The sequence below is a fragment of the Babylonia areolata genome, chromosome 11 (genome assembly GCF_041734735.1).
Source record: "Babylonia areolata isolate BAREFJ2019XMU chromosome 11, ASM4173473v1, whole genome shotgun sequence".
Taxonomy (NCBI): domain Eukaryota; kingdom Metazoa; phylum Mollusca; class Gastropoda; order Neogastropoda; family Buccinidae; genus Babylonia; species Babylonia areolata.
In genome coordinates, this window is record NC_134886.1 from 16,067,476 (window position 1) to 16,092,873 (window position 25,398).

Consider the following 25,398-nt stretch of genomic DNA (forward strand, 5'->3'; position numbering starts at 1 on the left):
GTTGACAGGTAATTTTGACCAGGTGAATGTCTGTTGAACAAGTGCTTTTGACCATCAGTTGGTCAGTTGATACCTGGTGATTCTAACCAGCTGATGGTGTTGTGTTTTGACCATGTGACTTTGATCAGCTGATGGCCATTTGATCAGGTGTGATTTTGAGTAGTTATTGGTCAATGCTGATGAGGTGATTTTGAGTGGTTATCGATATGTGTCGATGAGGTGATTTTGAGTGGATATTGATCTGTGTTGATGAGGTGATTTTGACCTGGTGATGGCATGTTGATGAGGTGATTTTGAGTGTTACTGATATGTGTTGATGAGGTGATTTTGAGTGTTACTGATATGTGTTGATGAGGTGATTTTGAGTGGTTACTGATCTGCATTGATGAGGTGATTTTGAGTGTTACTGATATGTGTTGATGAGGTGATTTTGAGTGGTTACTGATCTGCATTGATGAGGTGATTTTGAGTGTTACTGATATGTGTTGATGAGGTGATTTTGAGTGGTTACTGATCTGCATTGATGAGGTGATTTTGAGTGTTACTGATATGTGTTGATGAGGTGATTTTGAGTGGTTACTGATCTGCATTGATGAGGTGATTTTGAGTGTTTACTGATCTGCGTTGATGAGGTGATTTTGAGTGGTTACTGATCTGTGTTGATGAGGTGATTCTGAGTGGTTACTGATCTGCATTGATGAGGTGATTTTGAGTGGTTACTGATCTGCGTTGATGAGGTGATTTTGAGTGGTTACTGATCTGCGTTGATGAGGTGATTTTGAGTGGTTATTGATCTGTGTTGATGAGGTGATTTTGAGTGGTTACTGATCTGTGTTGATGAGGTGATTTTGAGTGGTTACTGATCTGTGTTGATGAGGTGATTTTGAGTGGTTATTGATCTGTGTTGATGAGGTGATTTTGAGTGGTTACTGATCTGTGTTGATGAGGTGATTTTGAGTGGTTACTGATCTGTGTTGATGAGGTGATTTTGAGTGGTTATTGATCTGTGTTGATGAGGTGATTTTGACCCAGTGAAGGTGTGTTGTTCAGGTGATCGTGCAGCGTGTGCTGGCAGCCAAGAGCCTTGCCCATGCCCAGGGCGCCACGCTGATGGCGGGGGTGATTAAAATCATGCCCATCTTCATCATGGTCATCCCCGGGATGATCAGCCGTGTTCTGTACCCCAGTGAGTGTGGTGGCACTGCTCTCTCTTGTCAGTTTTCACCCCTCTCTCTGTCTCCCTGTCTGTTCCCCCTCTCTCTTTCTCTTTCTGTCTCCCTGTCTGTTCCCCCCCCCTCTCTCTCTGTCTCCCTGTCTGTTCCCCTCTGTCTCCCTGTCTGTTCCCCCCTCTCTCTCTGTCTCCCTGTCTGTTCTCCCCTCTCTCTTTCTCTGTCTCCCTGTCTGTTCCCCCCCTCTCTCTCTGTCTCCCTGTCTGTTCCCCTCTGTCTCCCTGTCTGTTCCCCCCTCTCTCTCTGTCTCCCTGTCTGTTCCCCCCTCTCTCTCTGTCTCCCTGTCTGTTCTCCCCTCTCTCTTTCTCTGTCTCCCTGTCTGTTCCCCCCTCTCTCTTTCTCTTTCTGTCTCCCTGTCTGTTCCCCCCCTCTCTCTCTGTCTCCCTGTCTGTTCCCCTCTGTCTCCCTGTCTGTTCTCCCCTCTCTCTTTCTCTGTCTCCCTGTCTGTTCCCCCTCTCTCTTTCTCTGTCTCCCTGTCTGTTTCCCCCTCTCTCTTTCTCTGTCTCCCTGTCTGTTCCCCCCCTCCCTTTCTCTCTCTGTCTCCCTGTCTGTTCCCTCCTCTCTCTTTCTGTCTCCCTGTTTCCCCCTCTCTCTTTCTCTGTCTCCCTGTCTGTTCCCCCTCTCCCTTTCTCTCTCTGTCTCCCTGTCTGTTCCCCCCTCTCTCTTTCTGTCTCCCTGTCTGTTCCCCCCTATCTCTTTCTGTCTCCCTGTTTCCCCCTCTCTCTTTCTCTCTCTGTCTCCCTGTCTGTTCCCCCTCCCTTTCTCTCTCTGTCTCCTTGTCTGTTTCCCCCTCTCTCTTTCTCTCTGTCTCCCTGTCTGTTCCCCCCTCTCTCTTTCTCTCTCTGTCTCCCTGTCTGTTCCCCCCTCTCTCTCTGTCTCCCTGTCTGTTCCCCCTCTATCTTTCTCTCTCTGTCTCCCTGTCTGTTCCCCCCTATCTCTTTCTCTCTCTGTCTCCCTGTCTGTTCCCCCCTCTCTCTGTCTCCCTGTCTGTTCCCCCTCTATCTTTCTCTCTCTGTCTCCCTGTCTCTTCCCTCCTCTCTCTTTCTCTGTCTGTTCCCCCTCTCTCTTTCTCTATCTGTCTCCCTGTTTGTCCCCCTCTCTCTTTCTCTGTCTCCCTGTCTGTTCCCCCTCTCTCTTTCTCTCTCTGTCTCCCTGTCTGTCCCCCCTCTCTTTCTCTCTCTGTCTCCCTGTCTGTCCCCCCCTCTCTTTCTCTGTCTCCCTGTCTGTTCCCCCCCTCTCTTTCTCTCTCTGTCTCCCTGTCTGTCCCCCCCCCCCCTCTCTGTCTGTTCCCCCCTCTCTATCTCTGGCTGTCTCCCCTTTCTCTCTCTCTCTTTCCTCTCTCAGGCTCTCTGTCTTTCTCTTTCCCTCCTTGCTCGCTTCTCTCTCTCTCTCTCTCTCTCTCTCTCATTGTATAGCACTGCGCCTTAGTGTCATAACTCTTCAGGATAGTGATCTAAGCTTTCCAGCTTATTTGTTGTACAAAAAACACTGATTTAAAAAAAATAATGATTTTTAGCGGACTGGATATACCTTTTTGTTTTCTTGCAAGCACACTAACCATTAAGTCACCACAAAAGTGTACTACAACAGCTACTACTACTACAGCTACTGCTGCTGCTGCTACTGTTACCATTACTACTACTAATACTACAACTACTTTATTTTCATATTAAGCTATAATTAAGCTGAAGCAAGTTGTTATCACATTACAAATCCAGCACCTAAATTACAATAATAAATTAAATCAAATAAACACATAAGATGAAATTAAAACATAAAAAAACAATCATAAATGTCATGAAAGGACTATCTGTCATACTGTAAAACCACAATTTGCAATGCCCATGAAATAATGTCTGTTTACCCTGGATGCAACAGCTTTGACACTCCAGCATGTACACACGAAACCCGAAAGTAAAACTTAGCGTAGTTAACTCACAATATGGTTGTTTCATTTGTATTGTATGATAATGCTGTACTGTTTTGGTGATGAGTTTGCTGCTTCTGTGCAAGACAGGAGCATCAGTCAGCCAAAGCCGTATGCATTTCAGTGTTCAGTGTTCGTTCTGTGTGCTCACCTGTCAAAACAGTGGAGTGTGGTCCAGGTGTCACATAGTATTAGCAGAATGTGTCACTTGTCACTCACAACCGTGGAGGTGTGAATGTGGATGTGTCAGCAGCTGATGACAATGGTGTTGACAGGTGGTGTGAACCAGTAACCTACAGTGTTTGACACTCATGGTCACAGGTGGTGCAGACGACTATAATTATATTAATATGGTACTGTAGGTGGTATCACAAAGTATTGTACTGTATTGTAGTGAAAAACTTTGTTTTGTGTTTTTTTGGTCACAGTAGATCACTCTTTTGTGAAATTCAGACTGCTCTCCCCTCCAGGGGAGGGTGTGTCACCAGGGTGCAGCACTGCTCTTTCTGTTTGTTTTTTTTCTCCTGTCTGTACATGTATTTGTTTTATTAACAAGATGAATTTTCCTACATTGTTTTGCCATGGACAATCCTTTCGTTGCCATTGGTTCTTTTATGTGCATTAAATACATGCTGCCCATGGGACCTTGGTTTATTGTCGGATTCAAAAAGACTAGTGCCCATACCACCAGTGGAGGGGGCAGTAAAAATCCTGGTGCCGCGTTGGACCTGAACCCAGTGGACACCGGTTTCCTTGTTGAGCACATGACCACTGGGCCACTGTTCCACTTGTGTAACACTCCTGGTCAAAACTGAGATGGTTGTACATCAGGCGGTTTCCCTTTTTTTTTTTTATATTCTGTTTTCTCTCTTTCTTTAAAGTGTATTATCGTCATAGTGATGAGTAGGGAGTGAGAGGTCAGACAGACAGACAAACGGGGGGAAAAATCACACTAGAGCAATTTTTAAAAAACCTAAATGCACAACATTGATCGACACTAAAAGTTTTGTATGCAAAGATATTGTCTGTAGACAGAGAAACAAAGAGAGAAGCATGTGTGAATGGAACAGTGGTAATGTGTGAACACAAATGGAGAGGAAGAGAAAGAAAAGGGACCAGAAACTGTTTAAAAAAAAAAAAAAAAAAAATCAACAACAAAAAACCAAGCATAAATGATAAACTTTCTCAAATATAACACTTATGAAAAATATTAACTCACTCGGGACGACAAGTTTTCTCCCTTGCTTTTCCCCACAGATGGCCCATTTGTAAGGGTTAGGAAAAAAATTACAAAAAATACAAAATACTGTGTAAGAAAATGAAACTTTCAGAACTGGTTTATTACGTGTTGAGCTATTACATGTAAAAAAAATCAAATTTCTCATCTTATTTTTACAGTTTTGCCATATGTAGAAAATACTGCCAATTTTTCACCCCGAATCACCATACCCATGCTCGCTTTCTGCATTAAATTCGCTTTCTTCTTCGTCATCATCCACCTCTTCAGTGTCCAACCCTTCAGTTTGTAGCATTTCAAGTACTTCAGCAACCCTAAAACATTGCCGTCACTGCCTTGTTCGCTTCACAACATTCCGAGAAGAGGCCGCTTTACTAACAGGCTGGCACGTGAGCAGACGACCGGTCAGTGACTTTGTCAGCATGTGTGCGAGACGAGCCACACATCCCATATTAACCAATCATACTGTTCGATTGTGGAGTGACCCAGAATAGCGCACTCTGCTTGGCTAATCACAAAATCACGTGTACAGCGCATGATGGAATTTTACTTTCGGAGAATGCTATTCCATTCCTTCGTCCAAAACCGAATACATTTTGTGTAGGAATGCGTGAGCATTCCTTCATCCGGAAAGAGTTAAAAAAAAGAAAAAGACAGAGACAGGGAGGTGGGGGAAAGAGAGAGAGGGAGAATGAGAGAGATAGCTTTGTTTTTTTCAACCTCTTCACAAGAAATGCCTGTTTTTCTGATGCATTGCCAAATATTTACATTTTGAGTGCCATCTTTTCTGGAGCGTTGCAAAATGAATACATTTTCAGTGTCACCTTTTCTGGTGTTTAGCAAAATACTGAGTACATTTTGACTACCTACTTTTTTTGTGTGCTGCAAAAAAATAGTTAGATATTAAGTGCATACTTGTCTGATGTGTAGCAGAATGGGTGCATTTTCAGTGCCTGCTTTTCTGATGTGTTGCAAAACAGGAACATTTTTAGTGTAAATTTGTACTAGTGTGTGTGTGTTTGTGTGCGCGCATGCATATGTGTGTGTGTGTGTGTGTGTGTGTGTGTGAGAGAGAGAGACTGAAGCCTGACCGAATGACACAGGAAGCGAACGACGAGCGCCCAATGGCATCTCTAAGTCAGCCCTACTCAAGTTAGGCAGCCAGTTGTGGAGATGACTCCATGTATTCAAAGCACTCAGAACATAGTCTCTGACCAAGGATAGGCGCTAATGATATCAATATTGATAATGGATAATTGCTGAGCGCTTTCCTCCCGTAAAGGGAGCTCAAAGCACTTTACAATAAACATTAAATGGATAGACACATACTCAGTAACATACAAAAGGAAGGAGAAGAAAGATTTAATGCAAAACAGCATAAAACTATAAAAGTAATTGTCCATACCAGTCACACAGAGGATAAGAACGACTGTCCGTCTTGGTCACTTACAGATGAGGTGGCCTGCACCAACCCAGACTACTGCATGCAGGTGTGTCAGAGTCGTGCTGGCTGCAGCAACATCGCTTATCCCAGACTGGTGCTGGGAGTCATGCCGGAAGGTAGGTCACAACTTTGATAATAATGGGCAAAAAAATGGTGTCAAACTGACCTGTAGGTGGTAGCTGGTCCTTTGGTGAAGGAATTTCCGGGCCCTAGGCCCTTCCTCATGGGGAGAAAAGTAAAGAATGGAGAAGAAAAGAGAGGACAAAACCAGGACAGAGGTAAAACTGCCACAGACAGGTCAGTTTGACCCATTTTTTTGCCTGTTTCAAGTCCTGCAGTCAAGATTTCCTCTTCATCATCTTTGATAATAATGATATTGATGACTGCTACTCTGCTACTACTATGATGACTACTACTATTATGACGACGGAGACTATGACTACTACTGCTATTACTGATGATGATGATGATAATAATACTTATAAAAAAATTTTTTTTTAAATGAATGTTATACGAGCTTGCAATGATGATAATGAAGTTTAGGAAATAATGATACATTAAGAAAAATCGATAACAAAATAAAATGATAATGTGATAATAATAATAAGAACAACAACAACAATAGTAATAATACTAATGATAATAATAATAATAATAATAATAATAATAATGACACAAGTAATGATTATAATGACAATTCTAAATTATATAGTTTTAGAAATGTATACAACAGTGTGATAATAAAATTTTGAAAAATAATAATAAGGTAGCAATAATAATAATGATTATGATAATCAAGGTATTTTAGATTGATAACATACCAATAACAATAATAATAATAATTATAATGATAAAAATCAAGTTTAATTTTGAAAAAATGCAAAATCTTGCATAAGCAGTTCAGTACTCTGTGCAAATTGAACGCTTTCTACCTTGTGCCCGGCTCCATTCTGTCTGCTACTCAGGTTTGTTATAGACAAGCTCTTCCACATTTTCTTTGTTTTTTATGTTTATTTACATCTTTCTTCCTTTCTTTTTTTCTGTCTTTCTGTTATTCTGCTTCCTTTCTTTCTTATCTTTTCGTTTGTTCTTTCCTTCACACTTCAGCCTACATGGTGCAGCTGGGATCTTAATCACAAACCTCACAGTCATTGGTGAAAAACAGCCAGCCCTCAAATCAGCTGTCTGTCAGCTTACTTCAGCTTTGTTGATATATCTGAAAATGTTTTTGAACATGTTTAGCATTGTCTTTCCCTTTCCTCTTCTCTCCTCACCCTTCTCTCCCCTTTCCTCTCCTCGGTCCTCAGTCAGATATGTTTTGCATGATGTTCTCAGTTCATCAGTAAAGTCAAAATCATTCAGTATCTCATTCCCAGAATCGGTTTTGTCCTGGTTGTCATTTTTCATGTGGGTTCACTTCAGGTGCCAGAGGACTGATGATGGCTGTGATGATTGCGGCGCTGATGAGCGACCTGGACTCCATCTTCAACAGTGCCAGCACCCTCTTCACCATGGATGTCTGGAGAAAGTTCCGGAAATCTGCCACCACTACAGAGCTCATGGTGGTTGGGAGGTAGTTTTGTATGATCTGCTGACATTTTCTTCTTCTTCAGCGTTCGTAAGCTGCAGCTCGTATGTATGAGTGAGCTTTTACTTGTATTACTGTTTTTACCCTGTCATGTAGACAGCCATACTCTGTTTTCGGGGAGGTTCAGGTTGGGTATATTCTTTTTTCTCTAACCCAGGATCTTTAATGTGTGCATTTGTTATCCTGCATGATTATATGTATACACAAAGGAGGTTCATGCATTAGCAGGTCTGCACATATGTTGACCTTGGAAATCAGAAAAATCTCCACCCTTAGCCCACAAGGTGTGCTAAAACTGGGGATCAGACCCAGGAAACTTGGGCAACAATCCAGCGCTTCCATGTAGCCATTGTGCTTTTCTCTGCTTGTGTTTGTTAGTGTCCTTGTGTGTTTCAAATGAATTACATGAACAGTTTAAGTTTTTCAAGGTGTCGCCGCGTTCAGACAAATCCGTACAGGCTACATCACATCTGCAGCATGACCCAACTCATGTGCTCTGACCTTCAGTGCATGCACATACATATTTGCAGTATGGCCGTCACTGTCGATTTCTGTCTCGGCATCGTAGGGGTCAGTCAGCAAAGTTTCGGCGTCACTTTCAAAATCATCATCTGGTACTAACTGAATGTCATCATCATCAGAAAAATCATCAGAATTCATCACCAGTGTCAAGGAGGTCACGTTCAATGTCTGATCCTCCTTCTGTCACAATTTCGACAGCCTCACGCAGGTAGTGCATTTGTCTCGCCGCCAGTTTGGTTATGAAAAGAATCAACCTTTCACCCAGTCCAGAAAAGTCTAGAAAAAAAGCCTTTCACGCAGTTAACGGTTGAGGGGAAATAACTCAGTTTTTCCTAGACTGATCCCTCAAGACAGCCTGATTAGTTTCCCTTTAATTGAACATTGCTGAGTGTATGAAAAAAATCCACAATACGCCGAATCCTACACTACGGCACATCATTCTGAGCGGGCGGAGCACTGGCGCTTCGGCGCCAGCACATCTCCAATGAGTTAAATTCGTGGCATTGTGTGAAAGCCTGGATCGTTTCCATCGCTGTCATGTCATGTCGCAGGCTGTTTATCATCGTCATGGTGGGTGTTCCATCACCGTCATGTCATGTTGCAGGCTGTTTATCATCGTCATGGTGGGTGTTTCCATTTGCTGTCATGTCATGTTGCAGGCTGTTTATCATCGTCATGGTGGGTGTTCCTTTGCCATCATGTCATGTTGCAGGCTGTTTATCATCGTCATGGTGGGTGTTTACATTTGCTGTCATGTCATGTTGCAGGCTGTTAATCATCATCATGGTGGGTGTTTTCATCGCCGTCATGTCATGTTGCAGGCTGTTTATCATCATCATGGTGGGTGTTTCCATCGCCGTCATGTCATGTTACAGGCTGTTTATCATCGTCATGGTGGGTGTTTTCATCGCCGTCATGTCATGTTGCAGGCTGTTTATCATCGTCATGGTGGGTGTTTCCATTTGCTGTTGTGTCATGTTGCAGGCTGTTTATCATTGTCATGGTGGGTGTTTCCATTTGCTGTCATGTCATGTTGCAAGCTGTTTATCATTGTCATGGTGTTTTCCATCGAGGTCATGGCACATTGCAGGCTGTTTATCATTGTCACGGTGGCTGTTTCCATCGCCGTCATGTCATGTTGCAGGCTGTTTATCATTGTCACAGTGGCTGTTTCCATCGCCGTCATGTCTTGTTGCAGGCTGTTTATTATTGTCACAGTGGCTGTTTCCATCGCCGTCATGTCTTGTTGCAGGCTGTTTATTATTGTCACAGTGGCTGTTTCCATCGCCGTCATGTCTTGTTGCAGGCTGTTTATTATTGTCATGGTAGGTGTTTCTATCGCCGTCATGTCTTGTTGCAGGCTGTTTATTATTGTCATGGTGGGTGTTTCCATCGCCGTCATGTCTTGTTGCAGGCTGTTTATTATTTTCACGGTGGGTGTTTCCATCGCCGTCATGTCTTCTTGCAGGCTGTTTATTATTGTCATGGTGGCTGTTTCCATCGCCGTCATGTCTTGTTGCAGGCTGTTTATTATTGTCATGGTGGGTGTTTCCATCGCCTGGGTACCCATCATCAAAGAAACGAGCGGAGGCCAGGTGTTCATCTACATTAACGAAGTCACCAATTACCTGGCTCCACCCTTTGCTGCTCTTTTCCTGCTGGCTCTTCTGGTGCCTAGAGTGAATGAAAAGGTGAGGAGGAATACGTTTTCATACATACATACACACAGGGTTATTTTATTTCATTTTTTAAATTTTGGACAGCATTTGGCAGGCTTTTAACTCTATGGAGATGTGGTTAAATAGTTCATGTAGTTTTGCTGTGACGGGCAAATATTGGCGTATTTAAAAAATTCAACACACTTTCACACAGAGACAAAGACATACAAATTATATATAACTAGAAAGTTTACTGTCTCTTTTAACATTTTAACACAGTTTTCTCAAGGGGAAATAACTCAGTTTTTCCTAGACTGGTCCCTCAAGAAAGCCTGATTAGTTTCCATTTAATTGAACACTGCTGAGTGTATGAAAAAAAATTCAGCGATCCGTCGAATCCTACATTACGGCACGTTATACCGAGCGGGCGGAGCATCAGTGAGTTAAGGCTTGACCAGTTCATTTTGGTATTTGCGTAGGTAAGGCATTGGCTTCCTCCTTTTTTTTTTTTCTTCTTTTTTTTTTTTTTTTAAAGCTGATGTGATGTGCTGTACATGGATTAGCCTGCAGTTTATTTTCAGTTCACTGCAAAGAGTCAGACAGTGTTTTATCTGTACATACCTGGATGAGACGGAAGATGCTGTTATTTTCTTACCCTCTCTGCGAACACTGTTTCTTGTTGGTGAACTTGTTCAGCTGAATGGCTAGGGTCAAGAGCTGGTGAGATTTCTTCAGTGATGAGTTCTGGCAGTTTGTAGAGCTTTTATCAACACATTTTCTGTCACAGCACAAAATTCACCTGACTCACCAAGTTTTACACACAGATTTGATCTTGCCTTCTCTTTGCCTGGCCAAGGGGAAGTATTACAAGTAGATTCTTTTTTTAATTTTATTTTTACTGTGATCCACTGTGTTGTTTCACTGGCTCAAGGTTACTTTTCTTGTTAGTTCTGATCAGAAGAGCTTCAGTTTAGTCGTCAATCAGTTTGTGTGTATTATTTGTCATGCAAGACTTTACACCACTGATACAGCTCTGAATGTCATCAATGGTGGATTGTATCTGATCAGAACATGAATCAGGAAGCTGGGTGTCACCAGCAAAGGACTGGCTAGAAACATTGTGATGTGATAAGAGGGTCTAGAGGCTGAGTATACAGAAAGAAGTGCACAGGTCCAAGTACAAAATCCTGGGGTACACCATGATCAGTGAGAACCGGCTTTGAACACAGGTCACTAAGACTGACTGGGATCTTTGAGAAAGGTAGGACACAAACCGCAGAAATACAGTCACTCCCATGCCGCTCATTCAGTCCCCCACACACAGCCACATCTGGATATATCTGTCTGTCACAGTCCCCCATACACAGCCACATCTGGATATATCTGTCTGTCACAGTCCCCCCCCCATACACAGCCACATCTGGATATATCTGTCTGTCACAGTCCCCCATACACAGCCACATCTGGATATATCTGTCTGTCACAGTCCCCCCCATACACAGCCACATCTGGATATATCTATCTGTCACAGTCCCCCCCCATACACAGCCACATCTGGATATATCTGTCTGTCACAGTCCCCCATACACAGCCACATCTGGATATATCTATCTGTCACAGTCCCCCCCCATACACAGCCACATCTGGATATATCTATCTGTCACAGTCCCCCACACAGAGCCACATCTGGACATATCTATCTGTCACAGTCCCCAATACACAGCCACATCTGGACACATCTGTCACAGTCCCCCCCCATACACAGCCACATCTGGATATATCTATCTGTCACAGTCCCCCACACACAGCCACATCTGGATATATCTGTCACAGTCCCCCACACACAGCCACATCTGGACATATCTATCTGTCACAGTCCCCAATACACAGCCACATCTGGATATATCTGTCACAGTCCCCAATACACAGCCACATCTGGATATATCTATCTGTCACAGTCCCCCCCCATACACAGCCACATCTGGATATATCTATCTGTCACAGTCCCCCACACACAGCCACATCTGGATATATCTATCTGTCACAGTCCCCCACACACAGCCACATCTGGATATATCTATCTGTCACAGTCCCCAATACACAGCCACATCTGGATATATCTATCTGTCACAGTCCCCCATACACAGCCACATCTGGATATATCTATCTGTCACAGTCCCCCACACACAGCCACATCTGGATATATCTATCTGTCACAGTCCCCAATACACAGCCACATCTGGATATATCTATCTGTCACAGTCCCCCATACACAGCCACATCTGGATATATCTATCTGTCACAGTCCCCCACACACAGCCACATCTGGATATATCTATCTGTCACAGTCCCCCCCACACACAGCCACATCTGAATATATCTGTCACAGTCCCCCCCATACACAGCCACATCTGGATATATCTATCTGTCACAGTCCCCCACACACAGCCACATCTGGATATATCTATCTGTCACAGTCCCCCCCATACACAGCCACATCTGGATATATCTATCTGTCACAGTCCCCCATACACAGCCACATCTGGATATATCTGTCACAGTCCCCCCCCATACACAGCCACATCGGATATATCTGTCTGTCACAGTCCCCCATACACAGCCACATCTGGATATATCTGTCTGTCACAGTCCCCCCCCCCCATACACAGCCACATCTGGATATATCTGTCTGTCAGTCCCCCATACACAGCCACATCTGGATATATCTGTCTGTCACAGTCCCCCCCCATACACAGCCACATCTGGATATATCTGTCTGTCACAGTCCCCCATACACAGCCACATCTGGATATATCTGTCTGTCACAGTCCCCCACACACAGCCACATCTGGATATATCTGTCACAGTCCCCCCCCATACACAGCCACATATGGATATATCTGTCTGTCACAGTCCCCCCCATACACAGCCACATCTGGATATATCTGTCACAGTCCCCCCCCCCATACACAGCCACATCTGGATATATCTGTCTGTCAGTCCCCCATACACAGCCACATCTGGATATATCTGTCTGTCACAGTCCCCCCCCCCATACACAGCCACATCTGGATATATCTGTCTGTCACAGTCCCCCACACACAGCCACATCTGGATATATCTGTCACAGTCCCCCCCCCCATACACAGCCACAATTGGATATATCTGTCTGTCACAGTCCCCCATACACAGCCACATCTGGATATATCTCTGTCACAGTCCCCTCCCCCCATACACAGCCATATCTGGATATATCTGTCTGTCACAGTCCCCCCCCATACACAGCCACATCTGGATATATCTGTCTGTCAGTCCCCCATACACATCCACATCTGGATATATCTGTCTGTCACAGTCCCCCACACACATCCACATCTGGATATATCTGTCTGTCACAGTCCCCCATACACAGCCACATCTGGATATCTATCTGTCACAGTCCCCAATACACATCCACATCTGGATATATCTGTCACAGTCCCCCCACACAGCCACATCTGGATATATCTGTCTGTCACAGTCCCCCCCCCCATACACAGCCACATCTGGATATATCTGTCTGTCACAGTCCCCCCCATACACAGCCACATCTGGATATATGTCTGTCACAGTCCCCCCCCATACACAGCCACATCTGGATATATCTATCTGTCACAGTCCCCCCCATACACAGCCACATCTGGATATATCTGTCTGTCACAGTCCCCCATACACAGCCACATCTGGATATATCTGTCTGTCACAGTCCCCCATACACAGCCACATCTGGATATATCTGTCTGTCACAGTCCCCCCCCCATACACAGCCACATCTGGATATATCTGTCTGTCACAGTCCCCCCCCATACACAGCCACATCTGGATATATCTGTCTGTCACAGTCCCCCTTACACATCCACATCTGGATATATTTGTCTGTCACAGTCCCCCCTATACACAGCCACATCTGGATATATCTGTCTGTCACAGTCCCCCCCCTACACAGCCACATCTGGATATATCTGTCTGTCACAGTCCCGGCGCCGGCAGTGCACAGGGAGTTATTGTTGCTAGGTCACCAGGAAGAGGAGACCATGCACTGCTGCTGAAGCACTCTGGTGATGTTCAGCAGTGCCTGTTCTGACTTAATACAAGTATATTTACTCTGGAGGAACAGGGTTGACTTGTTTTCAGTGAATGAATACATTAACTTGTAGGTATTTGTATCCTTCAGCAGAATTAGTACTGCCTTGTGATGAAACCCTAACGTGTTGACAGGGAGCCTTCTGGTCTCTCATGCTGGCCCTTGTGATTGGTCTCTTCCGTCTCGTCCTCAAGTTCATCTACCAAGGTCAAGGTTACTGTGGCTCGGACAGCATGGAGGTGCCGCCCATTCTTAGCAAGTTCCACTACATGTACTTTGCTCTGTTCACCACTGTGTTCACGGCCACCATCGCCTTGGTCATCAGCTACCTCACTGAGCCTCCGGACCCCAAGTTTGTGAGTAACGTTTATTGGAGGTGTGTTAGTTTAGTTTAGTTTAGTTTAGTTTATTTTTTGTTATTTTATTTATTTATTTTATTTTATTTTATTATTTTCATTTTATTTTATTTTTTCTCGAGGCCTGACTAAGCGCGTTGGGTTATGCTGCTGGTCAGGCATCTGCTTGGCAGATGTGGTGTAGCAGATATGGATTTGACCGAAGGCAGTGACGCCTCCATGAGCTACTGATACTGATACTGATACACCTTGTGTCAGAGTTTGTAACTACAGTGTGTGTGTGTGTGTGTGTGTGCGTGCGCGCATGTATTGTTGTTTTTGTTGTTCATCAATATTACATTTAAAGTGGTATTGGACAGGGGAAACAGGAAGGGGTGTGGGGGTGTTTGGAAGGTGGAAGAGAGGGGGTGGTATAATGAACTGGGTTTGGGGAAAATGGCCTGAGTGTTGACCTGTGTTGTGTGTGTACGAATGCATGCAGGTATGATGACTTCTTAAGGCATTAATGTTTTTTTTGTTGTTTTTTTCATTCATGAGTTTTAGATCAGAAAATAGAAGAAAAACAAAGTCTACACCTATAGTATAGGTACTTGCTAATATGTGTGTATATGCATGCATAGGTTTGCATGCATGCATATGTGTGTGTGTGTGGGTGCTGGTGTGTGTGTGTGTGGTCTGTGTGTGTATGTTTGTGCTGGTGTATGAATGCGTTTGTGTGTGCTCGTACACAAGTGGCATGTATGTGTAAGTGTTCCTCAGTTCCTTAGTTTATATCAGCAAATCTAATGTTGAGGTTGCTGTTTGCTTCTTCAGTCACCTCAGACTTTCCTCTGTTCCCCCAGTCACTTCACACACACAGAGAGACTTTCCTCTGTTCCCTCAGCCACTTCACACACACACACACACATACTTCCTCAGTCACTTCACACACACAGAGGCTTTCCTCTGTTCCCTCAGCCACTTCACACACACACACACAGACTTCCTCAGTCACTTCACACACACACAGACTTTCCTCTGTTCCCCCAGTCACTCCACACACACACACACATACTTCCTCAGTCACTTCACACACACACAGACTTTCCTCTGTTCCCTCAGTCACTTCACACACACACAGACTTTCCTCTGTTCCCTCAGTCACTTCACACACACACACAAACTTTCCTCTGTTCCCTCAGTCACTTCACACACACACAGACTTTCCTCTCTTCCCCCAGTCACTTCACACACACACAAACTTTCCTCTGTTCCCTCAGTCACTCCACACACACACAGACTTTCCTCTGTTCCCTCAGTCACTTCACACACACACAGACTTTCCTCTGTTCCCCCAGTCACTCCACACACACACAGACTTTCCTCTGTTCCCTCAGTCACGTCACACACACACAGACTTCTCTCTGTTCCCTCAGTCACTTCACACACACACAGACTTCCCTCTGTTCCCTCAGTCACTTCACACACACACAGACTTTCCTCTGTTCCCTCAGTCACTTCACACACACACACAAACTTTCCTCTGTTCCCTCAGTCACGTCACACACACACAGACTTCTCTCTGTTCCCTCAGTCACGTCACACACACACAGACTTCCCTCTGTTCCCTCAGTCACTTCACACACACACACAAACTTTCCTCTGTTCCCTCAGTCACTTCACACACACACACAGACTTCCCTCTCTTCCCTCAGTCACGTCACACACACACAGACTTCCCTCTGTTCCCTCAGTCACTTCACACACACACAGACTTTCCTCTGTTCCCCCAGTCACTTCACACACACACAGACTTTCCTCTGTTCCCCCAGTCACTTCACACACACAGACTTCTCTCTCTTCCCTCACTCACTTCACACACACAGACTTTCCTCTGTTCCCTCAGTCAATTCACACACACACAGACTTCCCTCTGTTCCCTCAGTCACTTCCCTCTGTTCCCTCAGTCACTTCACACACACACACACACTTTCCTCTGTTCCCCCAGTCACTTCACACGCACACACAGACTTTCCTCTGTTCCCTCAGTCACTTCACACACACACAGACTTTCCTCTCTTCCCTCAGTCACTTCACACACACACAGACTTCTCTCTGTTCCCTCAGTCACTTCACAGACACACAGACTTTGCTCTCAGACAATTCCCAAGAAGTGACGATGGCGTTGTCTCCATACAGCTGGTGCAGACGACCTACTGGAGCCGGAACAAACCCTCACCCCTGATGGACACTGACCTTGAGATGTCGTCCCCGTCAGATGAGGCAGAAGTTGGTATGATGAAGGATGAAAAGGGACTCAACCAAGAAGTGATCGTAGAACAACCCAGCGAGAAGCTCCAAGAAACAACAAGCCTTGGAGCAGAAGAGACTGGCGCCTGTGCCAAAGAACAGGAGGCCTACACACTGGGAAGCACTTCTGAGAATGATGATAGCGACAGAGAAAATGGTGAGAAGCTCTATCAATTGATGTGCGTGTGTGTGTGTGTGTGTGTGTGTGTGTGCACGCGTGCGCATGTGTGTGCGTGTGTATGTGAGTGTGTGTGTGTGTGTGCATATCTACCTGGGTAATGCTACAAAATGTAAAGTGCTGAAGTCAGTTGATTGATACATTTGTTTGTGTCTATCTACGTAACCCCTAGGCTGCCTATATGACGAGATAACTTGTCAGTTTGAGCATGTACGCTTCACTGCCACAATGACGAGATAACTCATCATCAAAATATTCCCACTTTTCCCTGGTTTGCATTGAGTTCGTTGACAAAAATACTGGTAGCTTTAGCTTGGGGAATCTTTCTATATTCTATTCATAGCTAGAAACCCCATCTACGTCATGAGGCAGTCTTTTTATTTGAATGTTTTGTTTGGATTACTGCCGCAGTGTTTGCCTGGCTCCTCTCGTCGCTCGCTCAACAAAATGTTGGACCCTGTATTCAAGACATGCGATCGTGGGTGCATGAAACCAACCAAGATTGCTTTCTTTAGCTGATGCTAGGAAAGAACTGAAGTGTAAATTCAAATGAGAAGACAGTGATGAACTTTTGTAGGATGATTTGATTGAAAATAAAGGGAGCAATGAAGAGACTGGCCAAGATACGACTATCAGTGAGTGATGCCAACTTTACAGCTGTAGTAGATGACACAAAGTGACCGAATATTTAGCAGGACACCGTGTGAAGCAGGACACCGTGTGAGCGATTTCCTTGGCACTTGGCCAATGCAATCTGATGAGAACTGGATGAAGTGACTGTGTGTGAGAGGGGTGAAGAGGAGGTGGTGGAGAAGGAGGTGGTGTGGCCCCACATACATATTATCTATCACTTGGAGAGGTCACAATGCATTGTGTATCTGTCTCTCTCTCTCTTTTTTTTTATTGTAGCTGTTCTGGTATAATTTGTATGTGCAGGTATCCATTTGTCCGGAAAATATGATATTTTAGTGCAAATTACCCGACTAATTATTTGTAATGAGCAAGTTGAAAATGTGACAAAAATCAAAACACTGATTTCAAAACAACAGCATGTCACTGAAAATATATAAAATGGGAAAGGGTGGATGTACTGTGGTGAAGAACAAGCTAACAGTGGAGTTGTGGGGCATGCTACCAGAAAAAAAAATTACAGGCTACCCACCACACTGACGTAACCTCAGTGACTGTTACAAAGTGCTTGGAATCATTCAAAACATCATGAATATTGCCATATCTTGTGCTCTAATATATCCCTCTGTTCTGATATTGGGTTGTGAATGTTGGTCTGTGTCCTTTCCCCAGAGAGACCTTGCACAAATAAAACAAACAAACAAACAAAAAAACAAGCAAATAGAAATTCACCACTGACAGAGCAAGATAGTGTTCAGCATGTCTGGCTCATTTCTGCAGAGAGAGTTGGCATAAAGAAAAAACAAAAACAAAACAAGCAAATAGAAATTCACCATTGACAGTGCAAGAAGATAGCCTTCAGTGTGTCTGTGTCCTTTCTCCAGAGAGACCTGGCGCAAATAAAACAACAAAACACAAAAAACAACAAGCAAATAGAAACTCACCACTGACAGTGCAAGATAGTCTTCAGTGTGTAGTCTTAAGTGTGTCTGTGTCCTTTCTCCAGAGACAGTCGGCACAAATAAATGGAAAAACTACAACAAACAAGCAAATACAACTTCACCACTAACAGCACAAGATAGTCTTCTGTGTGTCTGTCTCTTTTCCTCAGAGAGAGAGCCAGCACAAATAAATAATAAACAAAAAACAACAAGCAAATATAACTTCACCACTGACAACACAAGATAGTCTTCAGCGTGTCTGCCTCCTTTCTGCAGAGAAAACCAGCTCAAATGAATAAAAAAAAAAAATAAAAAAAAAGCCAAGCAAGTAGAAATTCACCACTGACAGCGCAAGATAAGTCTTCAGCGAGTCTGTCTCATTTCTGCAGAGAGAGCCAGCCGCATCAAGGAGATCCTGTTCAACCTGATCTGTGGAGTTCAGCTCCACAAGGACATGGATGCGATAGAGCACCACTGCTCCATGAAGCGACACCTGCAGGGCATGAACGTCACTGAACAGACCATGACTGTCAAGGTCATCCTGGCAGCGGGCATGATGACAGTGGTGGGTATCGGCGTTGCCATGTACATCTTCTGGTCGGTGTACCCCTTCGACACTGCACCCTTCTACCCTGAGGGGGCCGCCTTCATTTTGCCTGGTGACGGTGTGATGAAGAATGTCAGCCTTTGGCAGGATTGATGACGATGTTTCTTGACATTGATTGGTAATCAATTTAATGTCTGTTCTGTAAAGTAATTTTAGATGGGGGGAAAAATAGTGTGTGTGTGTGTGTGCTTTTTTTTGTGTGTGTTTGATAAACTTCTCTTACTATGTACAATGACATGGAAGAGAATTTTAGAATGGACAAGGAAACTTTCAGGATGGAATCAAAGTAGAAAATTGATTTAATTAACCACAAAATCAACTGACCATTAAAAACAGAGTCAAATGTCAGAATAAAAAATTGTCAGTTAAGGGTGAAGAGCTATAACAGGGAATTAGTTATTTGACACTGGGATAAACTGATAGAAAACTTTTTTTTTTCTTTTTTTTTTAACTGCAAGTTGCAGATAAAGAGTGAACATTTTTTGTAACTGAATTGTTGGAAAGTCTAAGAATTAACTCTTCTGTCTTAACACAAGAAAAAAATATGCATATTTGTTATTATCTGTCCGCATAGGCATACAACAGTCCTTGTATATTTTGGTTGGAAAGTGTCAGTTTTCCATGTACACATTAGAATTTGAATGTTGAACTACATGTTTATTGCGTTAATTTCAAACTTTGTGTGATTATTTTCATATTTCGTAAAGTTTATGTTTGAACAGATCCCAGGCAAAGTTATCAACAAGAGTATAAGATTCTTGTAGAGACTGAGGAAGTTGTATGTATGTTATTTAAAGTTTGTACACATGCATGTGACATGTGTGTGTTTGTGAATTCTTATCGATGTACCTTGACCTATATCTGTTGATGTTTAGTTGACCTTGACCTACTGAGGAGTTCACCATTGACACAATTCTTTATTGGCTTTACATCTTTCTTTCTGATACATGTATAACTTATTTATGATTTCTTTCTGGCATATATTTGTAATTGTAGAGCTTGCTGTGGTGAATTAGATCTTTACTTTTCTGGTCTAAAATTTGCTTTCAAACTCTGATAATCAGACTATGTGTACATATGCATGACTCCCACTTTCACTTGTTTCCCACTAAGAAAGGACTCCTTAGTGACTGCTGATCAAGGATACTGGAGTGAGACTGATGTGGAAAAGGTAGTGATAGTAACAGGCTGTGGTCAATTCCCAGGAAGACATTGTGATCACATGTAACACTTCCTGGAAAATGGGGAGAGGTCGTTCATGCACAAAAGTACATTGTTTTCGCACAGTTTTCCAAATGACTCAGGGGAAAAAAAAAAGACTTGAACACAAGTTCACATTTTTATTTAACCACAGTGCCACACATACCAGGCAGTATTGTATTATTTTCTTTTCAGTCATTGAGTTAAGCTGCAGAACAATGATTTTGCTTGCTGCACCAAAGTTGGGGTTCATCCAGCATATTGGTATTTCAGCACCAAACAAACAGTGAAGAGCTGTTAGCAAAGAAATATTTTGAATTGAACTGAATGATAGTGATGGTGCAGATTCTAAATAAGCAATTAGTATTATAGCTGTGACTGCCCAGCTGTCAATAGATGTTGTATGATAATTGTGTCCATTTAACCATCCGAACAGCAGCGGCACATACAGAGAAGGGGGGTCACATGCCAGCAGTTGGCTGTGTGCATATCCACAGGGAAGAAACAGCTTCACTGACTGTGGGCATATCACATCAAATTTTCAGTTTCATTTTGCCTGGCATATCATTTTTCAGTTTAATTGCAAGGTCAGTTTTCTTTTTTCTCTTGCGTATCAAACCTGTGATTGTGTTGTTATTCAACAAATTTGTGAAAAGTTGAAATGGAAAGAGATTATCATTGAAATTGGTACAGAAGTGTAGAAATGTATTTGATTTATCTAATAGATTTTAGATAATCATTTGATTAATTGTTAAGCTTGTTAGCTACAAAAAATAGAAAAATGCATACATGTCAGGAAATAAACAGCTAAAAAGGTTTATGTTGTAAACATACATAAACAAGTGGATATGTTATTGCTGTTTTTTTTTTTTTCTTGATATATTTTAGCTTCTTAATGAGGTGAAGATGGAGGGTGTAAATCTCAGAAAAATGATGATTGTGAATCTCTGTGAGAAGGCTGATATGTAAATATTTGTCATAATTTTTACTGTTGTTCCATAAATAGAAAGAAATCTCAAAACACAGAATTTGGAATTTCATGAAAGGAAAATGAAATGAGTATTTGTGTGTGTGTGTGTGTGTGTGCGTGTGTGTGTGTGTGTGTGTGTGCGTGCATTGCGTGCGTGTGCATGCGTGTGTGTGTGTGTGCGTGTGTGTGTCTCATTTCTGTTTGAAATCAATATATTTACAGATTTCTTCAAATACTGTGAGATTATAAATGTTCTTTTGATTTTTTTTTGGTTTTTTGTTTTGTTTTGTTTTTCTTCCTGACACATGTTTTGATTCTGTTTTTGAGGAAGTGTGCATTTTTCATTCGGTTTGTTTTATATTTCATAATCAATTTCATGTTATTTCCCACCAATCAGTGATATAAAATTATTGAGCTGTTCACTTTATTGTGAGAGAAGCAAACTGGATTGCCTCCATGTCTCATGCTGTACACACATCACTGGTTGGGTGGTTTTGTCCTTGCCTGAGTATTTTGAAGTGTCTATTTTGCTGATATAGGGAGTCTGTATTGTCCCCTATATTTACTGCACTGTGAACGTGTTCTGTATTTAAACTTAAAGCCTATCAATTGAAGCAACACATCAACTCAATGAACATTCAATGAGCATGAAAATGACATGTTCTTAGACACTAGCTCAGGGACAATTTAAGTTATTTTAACCTGGTTTCTGAATTTATGTGCATAGATAGAGGTAGCCATATATCTTTCTCTGTGTCTCTGTGTATATATATATTAGAGGGAGTGTAGCAATTACCACAGACTCACTCACATTTCTTTTTATATTAATCTGTTTTTACATCATTAGCACTTCATATTACCTTATGGACTATAGAAAAAACAAAGGTCTGCACATCTTTTTGTGATGTTATAATTCCCATTGAATCACATCCCGCATGAAGATGTGCTGAACATGCAGTGATTCTTTATTTTAATGGTCAGTGACAAATGACTCATGTAAGTATAAACATTAATTATTTGAATTGTTTAAATGAACAAATACAGGTTGACATCATCACGATTTTGTGTGTGCTTTTTTTTCTGTATTGCCATTTAGAGAATTTTTGTCTGAGTTTGAAATAAAGGTTTGTTGTTTATGTATTTGATTATTGGTCAGGTTTAATGATCAAGAGAAAACAACTGCTTGATTGCAAGTTGGTCAATCTTTCTGGTTGGTATTCAGCTACAAATTATTTTCGAAAATTTCACAGCCTGTATGAACACAAAATCAGATACATTTGTGAAAATGATTATCTTTTATGTTTGAGGAATGTGTCTCAAATGGTTATTATCTTAAATTTTGGATTGTTTTTTCTTTTTCTTTTTTTCTTTTCTTTTCATCTCATGTCTTTTTAAATGTTTTTTTTAGAGATTGATTTTAATATGAGATTATAGACTAATTTTCTAAAATGGTTTGCTGAAGATTCATCTATATTTAATGATTTTGAGATATTTTTTTAAGGGTCATTTGTCCGTCCAGATTTTTAACACAAAATTATTACACTATCAACAGAATGTACATGTAATGTGTAACACAAGAAACCATGCAGGTACAAATTAATGTAGATGTCATGATGTACAATGGAGGTATTGCATGTGTTTCATGTAGATAAATTTACATTTGCTTATCCTGTGTATCAGTTCCATTCTATTTAATTTTCTGTGTATGTTAACAATCCATTCATGGAACAGCACTGTCCCATTGAAAGGACTAATAAAATTCAGTCATGGTTTTGAGTGATGTTCCATTTGTGCATACCTGCAAAATTTGCTTTGGTCTGTTCTTTCTCTTTCTTTCTGTCTCTCTCTCTCTGGTACCTATGTTTATGGTTGATTATTTTGAATTGTTTATCTTATTACTAGCTGATGATGTGGTTTTGCTTTCAGAGACAGTTATTGGTTTGCAAACACAGCTCAACAACTTAAGAAATGCGGCTTATAAATTACAGTTACGTGTAAATTTGAACAAAAGTAATATCGTAGTGTTTAGAAAGGGAGGCTATTTGGCTGCGAGGGAAAGATGGATTTTTGAAGGTATTGAGTTGTCTGTAGTGAATGTGTATAGATATCTTGGTATACTTTTTTCAACCCGTCTGAGTTTTGTATCTGCCTGTAGAGATCTGTCCAGTAAAGCAAAGAATGCATTGTTATTTGTTCTAAAGAAACTGTATACGTTGAATAATAATTCTCTGGATCTCTTTCTAAAACTTTTTGATAGCCAAATACAACCCATTGTACAATATAGCTCTGAGTTGTGGGGTTTAGACAGTAAAGCCATTGTACACTGTGAATCGGTGCATTTGTTTGCGCTCAAAAAAATTCTTGGAGTTAATATGAGAACGCCAAATGATCTAATATACGGAGAGACAGATAGATACCCCATTTATATAAATTCTGCAGTAAGATGTATCAGGTACTGGTTAAAGTTGCTGAGGATGAATAATGACAGATTACCGAGAAAGGCTTACGATATGTTGTATAGTTTAGATATAAGGGGGAAAATTAATTGGGCTTCTAATATACGAACATGTCTATTTGAACTTGGGCTAGGATATGCATGGGTTTATCAAGGGGTGGGAGAAGAATATGCATTTGTGCTTGCTTTTCATCAGCGACTGATAGACAGCAGATGGCAAAGTTGGGAAAGCCATATCGGGTTAAGTAATAGATTTGAAGTAAACAGAGTATATACCTCGTCGCATTTAGTGAAAAGCTATCTTTTGCTAAATCTTGATCGACATTTACGATCTGTTTTGACAAGGTTTAGATTAGGTATTTCAGAAATTAATACTCATTCTTATCGCTATAAATATAAAAAAGATTCTGATCTGTTGTGTCCAATGTGTAAAGGTTCAATTGAAGATGAACTCCACTTTGTTTTGGTGTGCCCTGTGCTAAATGATTTTCGTGTGAAGTTCATACCAAAGAAATATTATGCAGAGCCATGCTTGTTCTGTCTGGGTCTACTGATGGCATCTAATAATGAAAGCATTATTCGAAATTTAGCATTGTATCTTCATAAAGCATTTCAGTTAAGAGAGACAATTGTGTCTTAATTTTTGTGTGTATGTGTTGTGTTTATTTTCGAAGGACTTGTCATGCTTGTTTAATTCTTGTTTTGATTATACAATTATGTTTTTGCCCCTCTTCATATGGGGCTAAGGCCTTGAATGAATAAAATATCTGAATCTGAATCTCTCTCTGGTACTCAGAAACAAACACACACACAGTGTTCTGTACTCGTTCCATGTTTGTTTTTTGAGTTGAAATGGTAGTCACAAGAAATTTGCATGACCAGTTTTCTGAAATTGCAAATCTCTCTCTCTCTCTCTCTCTCTCTCTCTCTCTCTCTCTCTCTCACACACACACACACACACACACAGTTCTCCTAGTTTCATGAGTATTCAGAAGATTCCCTATTAGCCAAAAAATAATATATCAAGTTATTGGCTATTGGATACACATATCAGAGCTTTCTCAAAATTCACTTGCATACACAACATATAAATGCATGTATCATCAAACAAACAAAAATGTTCACTGGCTACTTTTCATAAGAAATGTATTAACTAGCATTGGATTACATCATGTTTGAAAAATCAGTTTACTTTTCAAAAGATTAAAGTATGCTATATCCAAGAAGCTTGAAAATGAATATGTAACATTTTGGAAACAGAAACGAAACAGTTCATCTAAATTAGAATTTTACAAGAACGCTGTGGCAAATTATAAAACTGAACTGTATTTAAAGAATACAGCAAATACACAACACAGGAAAGCACTATGTAACAAATCAACGCCCATGACTTAAAAATCGAACAGGGAAGATATAGAAATACACCAAAAGAGCAAAGACTGTGATACCTGTAACAGCTTAGAAGATGAGATTCGCCTTTTAGACAATTGTGTAAAGTACAATACTTAGAGACACAGATTCCTAATCGACATATGTCATCCAAATGCAAAGCCTAGTGAATTGATCCTTCTAACAGAATTACAGCCAAGGCTGGTGAAATGTGTTCACTAATGTTTCTCTTCTGAATATGTTCATGTTTGTTTATTTTGTCTCATAAACTTTAAGGTTTTATGAGAATAAAAAGTATTCTGTTCTATTCACACACACACACACACACACACACACACACCAGAACAACTCATCATACCACAGAAACAGACTGGTACAACATGAAATGTAATAACACAGCAATGCAATTCAACCTGAATGGCTCTTACCTCCCATATAATGGCCCAGAACAATAAAACACAATACAAAACGCAATACAAGAACTGGGGAAAAAGCTGCCATCTTAGAAAGATGAACATTTAAAGGTGTCCAGGAAAAGCTGTGATCTTGCACAGAGGTTGCTTCCTCCATTTGGTATAATTGTTTACAGTATATGTAAGATAGTTGTGTCCGACTATGACCATCAGAACAGCAGAGGAGGCAACTGCTGTCCAAA

At 41.6% G+C, this 25,398-nt stretch overlaps 1 protein-coding gene across 1 annotated transcript in view; it reads left to right on the forward strand.

Moving 5' to 3' along the window:
- Positions 1–24,126, forward strand: part of LOC143287578 (sodium/myo-inositol cotransporter-like) — a 67,075-nt gene extending 42,949 nt beyond the window's left edge. The window contains exons 10-16 of the mRNA XM_076595683.1: positions 1,051–1,186; positions 5,846–5,953; positions 7,260–7,410; positions 9,470–9,638; positions 13,863–14,084; positions 16,263–16,530; positions 18,512–24,126. Coding sequence (XP_076451798.1) covers positions 1,051–1,186; positions 5,846–5,953; positions 7,260–7,410; positions 9,470–9,638; positions 13,863–14,084; positions 16,263–16,530; positions 18,512–18,822 — 1,365 coding nt within the window. The 3' untranslated portion in view covers positions 18,823–24,126. The remainder of the gene's footprint in view (positions 1–1,050; positions 1,187–5,845; positions 5,954–7,259; positions 7,411–9,469; positions 9,639–13,862; positions 14,085–16,262; positions 16,531–18,511) is intronic.
- Positions 24,127–25,398: the final 1,272 nt, after the last annotated feature.